This window comes from Bombina bombina, chromosome 3, assembly GCF_027579735.1.
Source record: "Bombina bombina isolate aBomBom1 chromosome 3, aBomBom1.pri, whole genome shotgun sequence".
NCBI classification, from domain to species: domain Eukaryota; kingdom Metazoa; phylum Chordata; class Amphibia; order Anura; family Bombinatoridae; genus Bombina; species Bombina bombina.
The window spans coordinates 71118431-71135201 of NC_069501.1; the positions used below are offsets into that span (position 1 = coordinate 71118431).

General features: G+C 36.6%; 1 protein-coding gene across 1 annotated transcript in view; it reads left to right on the plus strand.

Annotated features, from left to right (window-relative positions):
- The first annotated feature begins 2003 nt into the window (after nucleotides 1–2003).
- GPA33 (glycoprotein A33) overlaps nucleotides 2004–16771 on the plus strand; it is a 66137-nt gene continuing 51369 nt past the window's right edge. Inside the window, exon 1 of the mRNA XM_053705865.1 lies at nucleotides 2004–2158. Coding sequence (XP_053561840.1) covers nucleotides 2113–2158 — 46 coding nt within the window. The 5' untranslated portion in view covers nucleotides 2004–2112. The remainder of the gene's footprint in view (nucleotides 2159–16771) is intronic.

Here is a 16771-nt window from a genome sequence, read left to right on the forward strand (position 1 = left end):
GATTGAACACACTTGCTCCAAATGGCTTAAATGCTAGTATTGACTATGCTTTATTTTTCTGATGATTGAATGCAATTGTTATCTTTTCATTGTCCTTTTGCTGTGTCTGGTTGCCTTAACAGTTCTAGCCCCAATTTGGGCACTTGTTCACCTACTGCTTGCCTTCCTCTTGGATGTCCTTCTCTGTTGGACACATTTGACGTGGGTGTTGGGTCTATGTGGTTTCCTTCTATCCTAAGGTCTCTGTCTGGGGTGCACTACTACTATTACTGACGGACCGGTTGATCGAACTTGTGGCCCCTTGACGGATAGTTGTATGACTTAGGCGCTTTATGACACAATGTTTGGCCTCATATTTGGTTGGTCCTCTGGACCACTTCGATCCCAAGTTAGGGGGTTCAACCCCACCTTCGGGTATGGGTGGTTGTGATTAGCAGGTGCTTTTCTCCACCACTTAACACATGTAACTATATTACTAGATGACCTGTCTGTTCCATTCCCCTTTTTCTCACGTCTCCCTTGGCAGTTGGATGTCATGGCTTCTTTGTCTCAGTTGAAGCCTTTTTTTAAGTTTCACTTGGGTTATTATGGTCCTTCTTGGTGGAGGGTCACAATTTGGTGTATACTTGGACATTGCACTTTGGTAATGTATTTTATCATATTCTTTTTGTTTATGTTTTTAGATTGTGAAATTTGTCTTGAAGAAGGCCTAAGAAAAGGCCGAAACGTCAACACTATACTTATGTTACAACTACAATAAAAGATTATCTTATGTATGAAGTCCTGTGAGTGCCCTCCTTCTCTACTAGTATTCTATATATATATATATATATATATATCCACCGTGTGTGTGTGTATATATATATATATATATATATATATATATATATATATATATATGGAGGATGCAAGAGTCCAGCACTCACTTTACTTTCCATAAACCGGGGTGCATCCCACGTAGTATACAGTAGTCAATCAAAAGATAGCACTCGCCGTGATATAAATTTGTGTTTATTCCATCGTGTAAACGTTTTCGGGGAGTGATCCCGTCATCAGACAAAAAGAACACTGATGATGGGGTCACTCCCCGAAAACGTTTACACGATTGAATAAACACAAATTTATATCACGGCGAGTACTCTCTTTTGATTGATTACTATATATATATATAAACATTTGTTGTATTTTTTTTTTTTTTAAATGTTCACTTTTAGATGCAACATAGAAATATAAAGTATCTCAGACTTTCTGTAATATTTAACTTTTGTTGTAATTTGCAGAAATCTGTGGAATTTGTGCAGTTTTTGGACAGGTTTCATTCTGTTCCCTTCCCCCAGTACACTGTAAATCTTGGTGCCTCTATTTGTTTAATGTTAATGAGTTATATTATTTTCCATTAGAACTAACTTATGGAAACTTTAGTTATGTAGAATTTACAATCATAGGGACATTAATTAATCAAATGTTTTTTTTAAATATATCAGGAGAGAGTAATTGTGATGTTTCCAGAATTCTTATATTGTATCTTATAGAAGTTACTTATCTGATTTGTAATTAATATTTTTATACAATTATACAATTTAATATTTCTCAACACTCTTTTGTCCTATAATATAATTATTTTTACACACAACTACCAGCTATGCATTTTATTTAAAAAAAAATCATAACCATAGTTACAGAATTTTACATGAACAGAGAACAGAAAAACTGGGGTTCCTGCTCTATATTATATGACACTATCCCTTTGGATCTGTTTGGTGTTGTCTGGTATTATTTAGCATTTCTATACAGCCTGTTGTGAGTCAAGAGGGAAACTGTAAAACACCATGAACAGTCGAACAAAAATGCTTTTAAATGGTTTATACAACTTCCCTATTAGTGTTTGTCTCATCCACAAAAGGAGGAGTCATCTGTGCTGTTGTAAGCAACAGGTAGAAACCAGCAGGTATAGGTTACAATTGGCTATGAATGCTGTCAATCAATTGAAAAGGGTAGGTTGGGTTAGGGAGTGTAAATGATCTTAGTTTCTGTTGTAAGCCTGGTCTTTCCTGAGAGACACCTCTGACTTCTGTTGGGATATTTTGTGGTGGGCCTGGGTGTTCTGTGATCATGAGGCTGTGGAGGAGAGAAGCTGTAACCCTAATTGTTTGTACAGGTGAGTGCTGTAATTATTAGATTCATTGTAATAACTTAGATATAAATTCCTCATGTGAAGATCCCTTGCCCCTCCCTGCTGGGACATTTGCTTGTTCTGAGGATCTGGTTACTTTCCTTGTGCTCTGATAAAACAGGGGTTGTATTCAAATCTCCTTAAATAATGTATTGTTATCTGTGTTTGCTTTGTGATAAAACAGTGAAATTCCAACAGTATAATCTAATTGATTCGCTAATACAATGTTGCGATTGGAATCTTTTAGTAAATCTGACAAAAGTCACTGGAGAATAAGCAGAATATTTTCTAAACAGATCAAGATTTTTAAAGTACGTTTTACTAATAGCAACAAAAAAAAAACCATGACTGTATATTAGTGTAATATATAACATTACATATGTTAGTGAGAACAGAAATTACTTTGTAAGAAGAAAATAATCAGCATATTGGGGTTATCTGCAGAGAGTAATTGAAGCATTTGAGTTCTTTGGGCAACATCTAAACTAGTAATTATTTTCCCTTCTCACACAAATAAGGTCAGTTTAGATGGACATAGTGATGTGTGTGTTTCATGCAGAGACTGAACTGTGAGGGGGTCTGGGTAATTGTACACAGCAATTGGTTATAGATACTGGTTGGTGCTTACTTACTGGGGCATATTATGTATTTGAAGGTTTTATTAACCCCTTGTTACTAAGGGGGGGGCTGTAACTCAGAGCAATGATTTAAGGTACATGTATTTCTCTGTTATAACAAAAAACTATTACATTCTAACTATCTAACTTACATTTTTCTATCATCATTCCAAAATGAAAACCTACATTTTTAAACAAGCTGAATGGTCTTACCTTAAAATGGGAAGAATAGTGTGTTTAAAAATCTAAATTGAATCTAATACAACATCACTTGTATATTTTCTACAAATACTCATTGGCTTTTCTTGGCTTTTAAAAGGGAGAAAAAGTTAAACAAGCTTAAATTCTGTTGTTAAGTGAGTATAGTAACCCTCTTAAAGCTATGTAATATATTGCTATTCAATATGGCACTTTAGGGGTTACTATTTAAAAACATATTGATGAGGGAGAGGCTTGAGATCACTAGAAATGTAACTAGAATGTGACTGTAAACAAGCACCAAGCTCTGACTCTATAGATTACCAGCTAAAATATGACCCTTACCACTGTTGAATCTCAATAAAGTTTCTTTTTAAAAAAAAAAAAAAAAAAAAAATGACCCTTACAATGAATATAAAGGCAGCTTATGTATATGATACATTAGTTGTGTTCTATTTGTAAGGGCTGGAGAATTCCTATTGTGTAAATGCTTTTCCCTTTTTTTTTTATTTTTATACTGAAACTGCCTTCCAGCAAAGTCCTTGTAAGAATAGATAGTAGCATGGTTTTTTTGCCCTATTTGATATTTAGGTATTTATAGGTATTACAGAATGTTAGAGAAGGCAGAATAGATGACTTTTATACATATAACTGGTATGTTTTTATTTTAGGGATGGTACCAGTTGTTTGTTCTGTAATGATATTAAACACTCTTGTAAAACATAATGAAGTTTTATAGACTTTGTTTAACCCTACTAGATTCAGCAAACAATATTGTAGTGTGTGTTGAAAAGGCACTTGTGTACCCTGTTTATAAACATGGACTGGTACAAGCTTGAGACTTTTTTTTTTTTTTTTTTTTGTTTATCAAATTTATGCAGCTATTTTGGCATCAGTTGCTGAAAAGCTTACTTAGGTAGGCGCAGGAGTTCACAACTGGAAGCTGGTGTTTGGTGGCTACATACATGTGCCTCTTGTCATTGACTCGCCAGATATGTTCAGCTAGTTGCACACAGTGCATTGCTGCCCTAAAGCTAACTTTAATTATGTCTTTCTTTCTGTATGTTATATCCCCTTTAAAGGGACATGCTAGTGTAAAATAAAGTGTTCAATTTCATTAGAACATTTTATTTTCTCTAGGGGTTAAAATACAGTTATTGTATCATTACTTGCACATATTACACACATTAGATAATACACACATTAGCACAGGTTGGGTTTTGCTGCTTTTATGTTCCTGTAAGGAAAGTAAACAGCTGCTGTGTCCCAAGTACTGTTACAAGAGTGCTTTTGGAACAGACTCAAAATCTCTCTGTTATTTCCTAGATCAATTCCTATATTTCCCGTGATGCAGCTTTACAATCCACTAATCCATTTATTACAATTTGTGTTGTATTAACTGCTCAGAACAGCTAGTCTGCAGGCTGTAACTGCCATGCGTGGTGACCTCTGAACCATTTTGTATTGGCTGTATTATGGAATTTGAAGAGAGAATTTGTGCACTCCTGCAGCATGGTGTGATGTACCTTTTGTGTGCAATGGGGGGACCCCAAAGCATGTACCTTTTTATCTCTAAGTGTAGATCAGTCTCCTTACGGTACACACACATTGTTTAAGTTTGAGTGGTATTTCAAACCCAGCAGCTGCTTTAGGTATTGGTTGCTCAATATGGGTGTAAACCAGGTTATGGGATTGCTGAAAAGGTTTTATACTGGCTGTGCACGTGTGTGTGTGTGTATATATGTATGTATGCTCTAGGAAATCTCTTGAGATCACAGCAAAAGCAATGCATTACCTCAGCACTGCTAATGCTGATTGGCTATTGTTTTTTTTTCCAACTTGCAGCTGGACACCAGCTGAAGTATAACTGTTTACACAGCACTTACTCTGGTGAGCTGAAGATATTTTAAGGTAAAACATTTTCATTTTTGATTTTTTACATAGAGATGTTCAGGTGATATTTTGTCAGCTTTTTACAGTTATGCTGCATCACAAGTGATTATGAGTATTATGTCCCTTTAACCCCGTGTGTGTGTATATATATATATATATATATATATATATATATATATATATATATATATATATATATATATATATATATATATATATATATATATATATATATATATATATATATATATATATATATATATATAATGTTCAGTATCTGCACTCTCACCAACTCTCCACAACTGCCAGGGTGCTCTCAGGAGTATGTAGTAGATAAATGATTCAAAGCACTCTCTGGACTTCTGACAACAAAGACAAAATTTATTGTGATAGTGACGTTTCGGGACCAAACCTGTCCCTTCTTCTGACAGTCAAACAATGCAAAACTCAAACTTAAATAGGCCATACAGACCCTCCCCTGTATTGCTACCAATCACAGGTAAGCGTGTGCAAAAGTGAAGACCACACCAAAAATAAGGTGTGGACAAGTGATAGTGTATCATGTGTAATTATGAATGTGTATAACATAAAAACAACTAAAAGATCATTATTAGTATAATCCTCATGTATACTAGTAACCATTGATCATAATAATTAAATTACAAAGTCATATTAGTGCAAATTTACATACTACATATTAAAGATTCACCCCTTCAAAGTGCTCAAAATGGATTCAACCACTATTCAGTGGAACCACCCCTCTTCATTGATAGGTGTAAATCTACAGTCACCATTCAACTATATACTAAGTTTATTTGGATCATCAAAACAGAAAACCAAGCTATTTCTTATTGCTGTACCTTCACAGCACCTAAATGTGAGGTATCACTAAACAGAAAACACAAAACGATTTCTATAAAAGCAATTTATACAAGCTTGCGATCACATCGTAACCTAATGCTGCTGTCATCATAACAATGCTTGACACACCTCCTACTCTCATAGGTCAAGCATACACACTCCCTCTCCACCTCATTATGTGATGGAAAATAGACAGGCTAAAGCTGACAAATCCTTATTTGTTCAAATGGCCAGAACACAAGGAGCGCACCAATCACAAGCCGTTTCTTCCTTGCACAATACCAGTGTGCCCTGTGTTATCAGATCGCAGCTAGGGACAATCGTCCGCGAGCACACCCCTCAAGATCGCACCGGTCAAGTGTTACCATCTGAGCTGGAGACCAAGTGCACTCTCACAACAATCAACAGCTGACGCACTAGCAGCGCATATCCCATAGGGTATTCATTAATTGTACCAAATTACCATAGCAGTACAGGCCGTACGGACAGATCGCAGCTAAAGGCAACTGTCATCCTGACATCTGAAGCCACACCCCTCACGTTCTCATAGGCCAATAGCCATCATCGCCTATCACCACAATTGGGTACATTGGTGCCCAGAGGCCTCAATATACAATCTGGTTGGCAAGCATTCTTGGGCTAATCCATGGATCCAATTACCAAATGAGAGTCCTGATTTATTTTATATATGTTTAGGAGTGAAAATAATGTCCTAGTCGTTTGTTGCCTCTTATTTAATAATATTTGACTTTTAGCTTTATCCATTTAGTTTATTATCAGCCATTGGGGCCATGTACGCATGGTTTATCCCATTGTTTTGGCAGTTTACAGTAGACACTTGTGCTTTTATTTTAATTTTAATTTTGTATGTGTAATATCAGCTTTTCCTATTTTTCATTTCACCATGTAACACGGGATATTTTACACTACACCACCTTTGTTCACACTTTCATATTGAGTAGAGCTTGATCAGCTCGATATATTAGATTCACTCTCTTGAAGTGCTCAATTGTGGATCTGGGACTTGGTTTACCAATGTATCAATGGTTTGCCCCCTCATACAAATGGCTTCTCTTAGGTTGGATAGTCACATATATTGTAGAATTGTCTCTAGGCCTGGAACATCCATTTGGTAATGGATCTTCATAGGCTGTATAGTAGTTGTAATGAATCTGTATTTACCCATAGTCTTACATTCTGCATCTTTATTAATTTTTAGGTGTTTGTAATTTTTAGGTGCTTATATCTATTATTATATATTTTTTTGGCGCTTATATATCTGTTTGATATTACCCATCACTGTTCTAATGACGAAGTCCTTCTTAGACTATAAAGATTTGGGTATGATAGAGTATACATACATATGTATGTTGGTCTGGTTGTAGTTAATATGTAAATTATGGGAACTACACAACCTAATATGAGGCATGTAGTTGAGTAGAGGATGTGGCTGAGTATAATCACTGCTACGAAGCTGAGACGTCACTTTGTACTTCTGATCTTTGTAGTTGTAGCTAATATGCAAAATATGGGAACTACACATCCTAACAGAAAGTTTTTTATTTGAGCATAAGACATATGATGCTGAGACATCATTTGTGTACTTCTGTTCATTATGGGTGTGTGGGGCCCGTGACCACAATGATAGGAGTTTATGCTGAAGGATACCAGTGTTATTGTATATCATTTGCCTTTGGGACTATCAGTGTGACTGAGACTACTAGCTATTCAGATTTGACATGGGGGTGTGAGGCGCTTAAATTATTGGGATTGGTGACGACGGTTTATTCAAGCTCACATTATGGTTACATATACGTTATACAAGCACTTAATATTTGGGTCTTGATGAATAACCTAGGGATTTGATCTATTGAGGGTTTGTTTGTCTTTATTTGGCGACATTACAGCTTGCGATTGTGGTGATAGGCGATGATGGCTATTGGCCTATGAGAACGTGAGGGGTGTGGCTTCAGATGTCAGGATGACAGTTGCCTTTAGCTGCGATCTGTCCGTACGGCCTGTACTGCTATGGTAATTTGGTAAATTAATGAATACCCTATGGGATATGCGCTGCTAGTGCGTCAGCTGTTGATTGTTGTGAGAGTGCACTTGGTCTCCAGCTCAGATGGTAACACTTGACCGGTGCGATCTTGAGGGGTGTGCTCGCGGACGATTGTCCCTAGCTGCGATCTGATAACACAGGGCACACTGGTATTGTGCAAGGAAGAAACGGCTTGTGATTGGTGCGCTCCTTGTGTTCTGGCCATTTGAACAAATAAGGATTTGTCAGCTTTAGCCTGTCTATTTTCCATCACATAATGAGGTGGAGAGGGAGTGTGTATGCTTGACCTATGAGAGTAGGAGGTGTGTCAAGCATTGTTATGATGACAGCAGCATTAGGTTACGATGTGATCGCAAGCTTGTATAAATTGCTTTTATAGAAATCGTTTTGTGTTTTCTGTTTAGTGATACCTCACATTTAGGTGCTGTGAAGGTACAGCAATAAGAAATAGCTTGGTTTTCTGTTTTGATGATCCAAATAAACTTAGTATATAGTTGAATGGTGACTGTAGATTTACACCTATCAATGAAGAGGGGTGGTTCCACTGAATAGTGGTTGAATCCATTTTGAGCACTTTGAAGGGGTGAATCTTTAATATGTAGTATGTAAATTTGCACTAATATGACTTTGTAATTTAATTATTATGATCAATGGTTACTAGTATACATGAGGATTATACTAATAATGATCTTTTAGTTGTTTTTATGTTATACACATTCATAATTACACATGATACACTATCACTTGTCCACACCTTATTTTTGGTGTGGTCTTCACTTTTGCACACGCTTACCTGTGATTGGTAGCAATACAGGGGAGGGTCTGTATGGCCTATTTAAGTTTGAGTTTTGCATTGTTTGACTGTCAGAAGAAGGGACAGGTTTGGTCCCGAAACGTCACTATCACAATAAATTTTGTCTTTGTTGTCAGAAGTCCAGAGAGTGCTTTGAATCATTTATCTACTACATACTCCTGAGAGCACCCTGGCAGTTGTGGAGAGTTGGTGAGAGTGCAGATACTGAACATATCTATATCTATATCTATATCTCAAAGTTCAGTATCTGCACTCTCACCAACTCTCCACAACTGATATATATATATATTACAAGAAGAAAAGCGAGGACTCAGGAACTTGAAGCCAGGTGACTTTATTTGGTATACAAAGGTGATTAGCACTAACACAGGTGTGCAAGGGGTGCTAGATCTGACGCGTTTCGCGCATGCTCACATGCGCTTCATCAGAGATATATATATATATATATATATATATATATATTGATTGTGTGGTACTTTGGCTGTTAAGTTACAGCCAAGAGCTGGAGTTCTTGAGCTGCAGGCATCTTTCTGCATATGGAAGCGAAGCACGATTGGTGCTCTGGTTCCATATGAGGGCAGATGCCAGATCGTTACAGACACTGTGTGTCACAGTCTGTAACGATCATCTGCTGGTGCCAGCAGGAGGTGTGGGAGGGAGTGGGATGGCCCTACACTACAGAAAAAAAAAATGTTGAGGGAGGGATGGGGAGCTACACTACAGAAAAAAGGTGGTGTGGGGGGTCCTTAGACAACTATCGCTGGAGGGAGGGACCACTACACTACAAAAAAAAAAAAAATGAAATTAAAATATTTATATTTAGGTTTATAGGATATAAGATGGCAGACACTAGTTTAAGGGAGAGAGTTAGAGAGATCAAGGAGGTTGGAGAGTAAAGGGGGATTTTTCACTGTAGAAAAGAAATAATAATAATTTACTGTCTGCCAGTAGTAAAGATGGTGGTGACCAGTGGGGAGGGAAGAGAGCTTTTTGGGAGGGATCAGCTCGTGGGACGTGTCAGGTGGGAGGGTAATTGCTATACTAAAGCTAAAATTAATCTTACAAGCTACCTGATTAACCCCTTCACTACTGGGTATAATAGAAGTGTAGTGCACAGCTGCAATTAGAGGCATTTTAATTACCAAAAGCAATGGCTAAGCCATGTATGTCTGCTATTTTTTGAACAAAGGGGATCCCAGAGAAGCTTTTACAATCATTTGTGTCATGATTGCACAAGCGGTTTGTAAGTAATTTCAGCGAGAAACCCAAAGTTGGTGAAAAAGTAATTTTTTTTTTTTTTTTTTTTATTATTATTATTATTATTATTATTATTATTATATATATATATATTTTATTATCTCACATCTGGTGAAAATGGTGGCATGAAATATAGCAAAATGGGCCTAGATCAATACCTTGAATTGTCTACTTTATAATTTTTTTTTATATATATATATATATATATATATATATATATATATATATATATATATATATATATATATATATATATATATATATATATATATATATATATATATATATATATATATATATATATATATATATATATATATTATAATATTTATTTTTTTAAAAAAGAAAAGCAAACCAAGGCTCTGTTTCTTTTTAAATGGAGTCATAGCAAAAAGTGCTAACAGTTCTGCAGTATTTTGGACAAGTTATTCTCTGAAAGTCCCGGTATCGAAGGGGTTAATGAAAAGATAATTGACACACACCTACTCTATACAGCCAGTCAGAGGGTGTAGTGACTGAGCCATTATTGTCAGTAACCAGATGCTCCTGGATGCTTGTTGGCCCAGAGGAGCACATGATCATTGTCTGCAGATTTTTCACCACAATGCAACATTTCTTACACATTATTAAGATACAGAAGGTGTTGCTTGTCTTATTTTGCTCTGTATTATGTAAATAAAAATGTTTTTAATTCCTATAAGCTAAACATTTTTGCGGCAGACCTGTCAGAGAGAACTCAAGTGTCTTACAGTAATTATTTTTTTTTAATAATAAACCTATCATCATGTATCGGGGGTGGAGAGAGACACTGTGTGTGCACTCAATGACCTTCCATAATTGACAGTAATTCCTCAAGCACTGTGGCCTCTGATTGGCTGGCTGGAGCATCTTCAGACCTCTTTGAAAAAGCCATGTGACTAGGAAAACCTTCAGGGTAGGTTTTAATTAAAATATCCATGAATGAAACATGCATTTATTTTTTTTAAAGGTTGCCCTATACTGCAGTCGTCCTAGGGACATTGTCATGATGGATAAGGTAATGTACCTTTAAAAGCCACTAAGTGAAAATTAATTTCTTACTGAGGCAGAAGCACTTCTATACAGCTCTAGGCCAGTACCAGCAGGTCATATGCATATGAGTGCTTGTTCTACTCATTGTCTCACCCTTCTTAACGACTTGCCAGTGGGTAGTTATTTGGCACAGAGGGCAACCAGTGTGTGTAATAAAACTTATCATTTCTGCCTTTCAGTCTAGGCCCTGAGGCTTCCAGAAACGGCTAACTGGCCATAGCCCTTGTGTGCTGAGCTATTACCAAGTGCTGGATACTGTATGTGGGGGGAGGGAAAACTTTTACTAAACTGGAAAAACCTGATTCCTCAACCTTGCAAAGAATTCGCAGTGACACATTTTGTGTAAAGTTGCCTTTAAATGGACATTGTAAGCAAACACTTAGTACGAAATAGATCAGTAGTTGTAGACAAATACACATTCCCTGCTAGTTTCAATTTAAATGTGAACAACTTTAATTTTTAAAGGCACATAAAATGCTAAGGGCCAGATTATGAGCGCAATCGATAACTGGTTTATCGTGGCTGTTTGCGTGCATCAGATGTTGCGCTCATATTAAAAGTTTAAAGTAAATGCGAAAGTGTGAGCACAATTGCGATTTATGCTAGAATGATTACCACGACCACAGAGCTCTGGTTAACTGTTTTGCAAAAAAAAGTGTCACAAAACACATTAAAACTACATTAAAAAGAGCAGTTATACTCATAATAACACTAATAAAAAATTATTTTAAAAAATTGCACAAAAAAAGTTGTAAGGGCTCAAACATATGAAGTCTCAGGTGTAGGAAAAAATGCATGCAAAGAGCTTTGACATAGAGAGATGTATACTGTATGTACATATTTATTATTTTTTTATTTATAAAGCGCCAACAGATTTCATGGGTAACAAAGATAAAAGGACAGTACAATATGAGACACCAGACAAAATTTAACCAACAAATACAGGGGAAATTGGGGCCCTGTTCCAGTGGGATCTTGCAACCTAAATGGGTAGGAGGGTGAGAAACAGACGGTGGGGACTGCAAAGCTGGGAATGATGTTAGTGTGGAGTTAGATGAGGCAACTATTAGGCAAGTGGAATTCATTAGTTACTGATTTGGTGATGGGCTTCCCTGAACAAGAAGGTCTTTAGGGAGCGTTTAAAGGAGGAGAGGTTGGGGGAAAGTCTTGCAGCTCGAGGAAGTGCATTCCAGAGCGTTGGTGCCGCACGAGAGAAGTCCTGTAGTCTAGCATGGGAGGAGGTGATGGTAGAAGATGCAAGGAGCAGGTCATTGTTGAATCTTAGGGGGCGGGCTGGAGTATATTTGTTGATGAGTGAGGACAGGTAGGGTGGGGCAGCATTGGTAAGGGCTTTGTAGGTCAGAGTGAGAATTTGGAATTTAATTCTGCAGTGAATGGGGAGCCATTCACTGCAGAAAGGGACTTGCAGAGGGGTGCAGCAGATACAGCGCGTCAGGAGAGGTGGATTAGTCTAGCGGAGGCATTTAGGATGGATTGAAGGGGGGAGAGAGGGAGGCCAGTTAGTAGGTTATTACAGTAGTCAAGCCGGGAAATTACTAGGGAAGGGATTAGCTGTTGAGTAATTTCAGCACTCAAATTGTGGAGATATTGTGTAGTTGGTTGCGACAGGATGAAGAGGGTAATTGGATGTGGGGTAGGAAGGACAGATTGGAGTCAAGTGTAACTCCTAGGCAGCGGATGTGGGGTGATGGGGAGATAGTGGTGTCACCAACAGTGATAGTAAAGTTAGAAATTGGAGTAGAATTAGATGGGGGGGGGGGGGGGTTAGAAGAAGCTCAGTCTTGGACCTGTTGATTTTTAGGTGGTGAGAGGCCATCCAGAAAGAAATGCCAGATAAGCAGTCTCTGATGTGGGAGAGTGCAGAGGTGGATAGGTAGTTTTTCTTTCTCTCCTTTTTTTTTTTTTTTCTCGCGCTACCCAGGTGCTGAACCAAAAATGGGCCGGCTACTAAGCATAAATTCAAATAAAGATAACAATAGAACAACTTAAAATAGAAAATACAAGTAAATTGGAAAGTTGTTTAGAATTGCATACTCTTTCTAAATCATGAGAGAGAATTTTTTTTGGTTTCATGTCCCTTTTAATGACCAGCAACATACAAGGTACGTCATGGTTGTTAAGGGGTTGAACAGTAAAACAAATGAGAATGGCACAGACAAAAATATTGGTACTCTTAATCTAATATTTCACAGCACAGCCTTGACTCCTAGAAGGCCACTTCAGAAGGGTCCAATGTTTTCTTCTCATCCGTTCTTGGGTACTTTTTGAGGTATGTTTGGGTCATTATCCTGCTGGAGGACCCATGACCTGCAAATGAGACGCAGGTTTCTGACACTGGGCAGTACATTTCGCCCGGGACATACTGGAAAAATTAAAGACCATCCCTGTATTCTATCGAATAAATATATATATATACAGTGAGAATTTGAACAAATCCCTGAGAATAATCAAAACTAAAAAAATATTACTTTTATAGGGTTTATTAAAATTAAATTTGAAACACTATTTGTTCAACATTAGTATTGTGTAAATAGTAGCCAGGATAAATGTGTTGAGAAATGTAAAATGATATGCAATATTATAGTGGTATATACCTTTTAAAAATTTTTGTATAAAAAGCCGGAAAGAGCCGTTCCTTTATGCAGTGAACAAGTGCACAGTGCATGAAACATGTCTGCTGAGGAACACGATTATGTACTGCATATCCTATGCAACACTTGATGTTTTTACAAGCTTGGAAATAAAGATTTTTACTTTTACTACTTTTTAAACCTGCTTACGGATTCGTGCTTTGGACATATATATATATATATATATATATATATATATATATATATATATATATATATATATATATATATATATATATATATATATATATATATATATATATATATATATATATAATTTCTTTCTCTGCACCAAATAATTGCACACCAGGTTTTACTCACACAATATCAATTAGGCTTTGCTTACATACTATTGGTGAACACCACTAGATCTCTGATGAAGCGCATGTGAGCATGCGGGAAACGCGTCAGTCCAACCCTGCACACTGTGACTGTGTATTCTACTTGACTGTTCATTAAAATAACCACTTTGGAAACAGAGTCTGCAGTGCCTCGTTTTTCTCTTTCCTAATACTATAACTATAACTATATATATATATATATATATATATATATATATATATATATATATATATATATATATATATATATATATATATATATATATATAATTTTATGTAATAAGATTCACACACTTCACCGCGCTACACCCTGTATTGTTATAGAGTAGAACATTCACTGTTTAAAAATCTGTGTGGTATATGTTTTACGATGCAATTTCACTGAATATAAAAGTAGGATTTAATTTACTATGTAAAGACTATCGCATCAACAGTAAAGTCCACTTTTAAAAAACAACAATCAGCTTGCTTGGATGTCTGTCGTATCCCTTATTGGGCTCCTATCCTACTTACATCCAGCTACCTCAATCGTATGAGGTAAGTTGCACCGCTGTAGGCTCAAGTTGAAGTTTCCTGCCGGAGCACCTCCGCTGTATATCTCCCGGGTTCTGCTTCTCCCGACAGTCTGTTATATTTTGGTAATACCTCAGTGCGACCAATGTTAATCTTCCATCCAGATTGTTTTCAAAGTATAAAGTGGGACAAGGAAAATAAAAACATAGCGTAACTCTGTTACAATTTAAATGTTTATTGACATACAGAGTGCTACTTACAATAAGCCACCTCAAGCACTATGAGGTATCATATATGCGGTTTGTAACAAAACGTTTCTTTCCCCAGATATAACGTTTTGTTAGGTTATATGCAACCTGAGAACTGAGAAGGTCCTATAAAATCATCCAGGTCAGTCAGCTGCAATACTCCACTAAAGGGCGACGCCATCTATATATTATCTCTCTCTTTATTTTTATTTTTTTCTCTTCTGCAAACATGGAGTATTTGTGATTTGCCAAAAAGCTCTACTTTTGGTTAGTCTGTCCAAACGACAATCTTCTAGAAGGACTGGGTCTTGTCAACATGAATTTTGGCAAACTCCAGATACTTTTGGGCACATCTGTAATAGTGGATACAAATGTTTTTAGGTGCTTGATTGAGGGACCTCAGTGTCCTGAAAGCCAATATTAGTTATTAAAGGTATCGCCTGTATATTTTATTTGTTATTTTCTTTAAATACACTGGCTAACATGCTGCTTTTTTCTGTATGGTAAAACAACTTTGCAGTGCTTTTATTTATTTTTTAAATACTTTTTTTTTTTTTTTTAGTCCTGAAAGAGCATATGCTGCAGGCTTATGTTGCCACATATATCTATCTAACATGCAGTTTATTATATTATCATTTCTGGGGGTTTTTTCTTTCATCATTCAGATAGCGCACGCAATGTTAAGCAACTTTCTAATTTTACTCCTATTTTTCTTTGTTCTCTTGATATCTTTATTTAAAAAGCAGGAATGTTAAGTTTAGGAGCCGGTCCATTTTATGTTCAGCACCCTGGATAGCACTTGCTTATTGGTGGCTACATTAAACCACCAATAAGCAAGCATAACCCAGGTTCTGAACCAAAAATGGGTCGGCTCCTAAGCTTTACATTCTTGCTTTTCAAATAATAGCAAGAGAATGAAGAAAAATTAATAGGAGTAAATTAGAAAGTTGCTAAAAATTGCGTGCTCTAAGAAATAATTTGGGTTTAGTATCCCTTTAACACAGTGATAGTGGCAAGCCCTGTCATCTTCAGGCTCAAATCTAGGTTGGCCCCTCCAAATAAGGAAAGTGATGAGTGGAACTTGACCGTTGGAAAACATTTGCAGTAAAACACAGACTAATCTATTGTAATATAGTTCAGACTCTGCTTGTTTGTTAATTGACTGGAAGACAGCAGGGAAAAGTTGTGTTTTTTTATGGCACATTTATTTTACATGAAAAGGGGGCATAATAAAGTATATTGCACAATCAACAGTGACTTCTATTTTCACTTTCATTGATACAGTGCATAGATTTCTGTGCTTAACCCTGTGATTCTTTTGCATCAAAAGGTCATTGAACTGCATAACAAAATGTAAAACTGGCAGATTGTTTTATAGCAGAGGAAAGAGATTTTTCTCTCTCATACCTGGGGGCCGATTTAACAAAGTGCGAGCAGACATGATCCGCTGTAGCGATCATGTCCGCTGCACATCGATAAATGCTGAAATCTTTGCGCAAGCAGTTCTGGTGAACTGCTTGTGCAATGCTGCCCCCTGCAGATTGCTCAGGAACAGTAAAGAACCTAGGTTCTAGCTGCTGATTGGTATTTGCATATATATAACGATTGTCATTGGCTCACCCATGTGTTCAGTTAGAAACCATTAGTACTCTTTGTATCTTTATCTGAAAAGCAAGAACGTAAAGATTAGAAGCTGGCCCATTTTTGGTTCAGCAGTTGTGTTGCGCTAGCTGATTAGTGGCTAAATTTATCCACCAAACAGCAAGCGCTATCCAGGGTGCTAAACAAAAAATGGGCCGGCTCCTTGGCTTAAATTCCTGCTTTTTAAAAAAAAAAAAAAAAAAAAAAGATAGCAAGAAAACAAACTTTATAGGAGTAAATTACAAAGTGGCTTAAAATTGCATTTTCTATCTGAATCATGAAGGGGAAAAAAATTAGGTTTAGTATCCCCTTTAAAGACTAGAAATTTTATTAAATACTGCTGTAATTTCTTATTAATTTGGAACTAGAGATAATTCCAACTCCGGTTAATAAAGAATGCTAGGTGTGATTTTCCTACAACTTGAATCCCA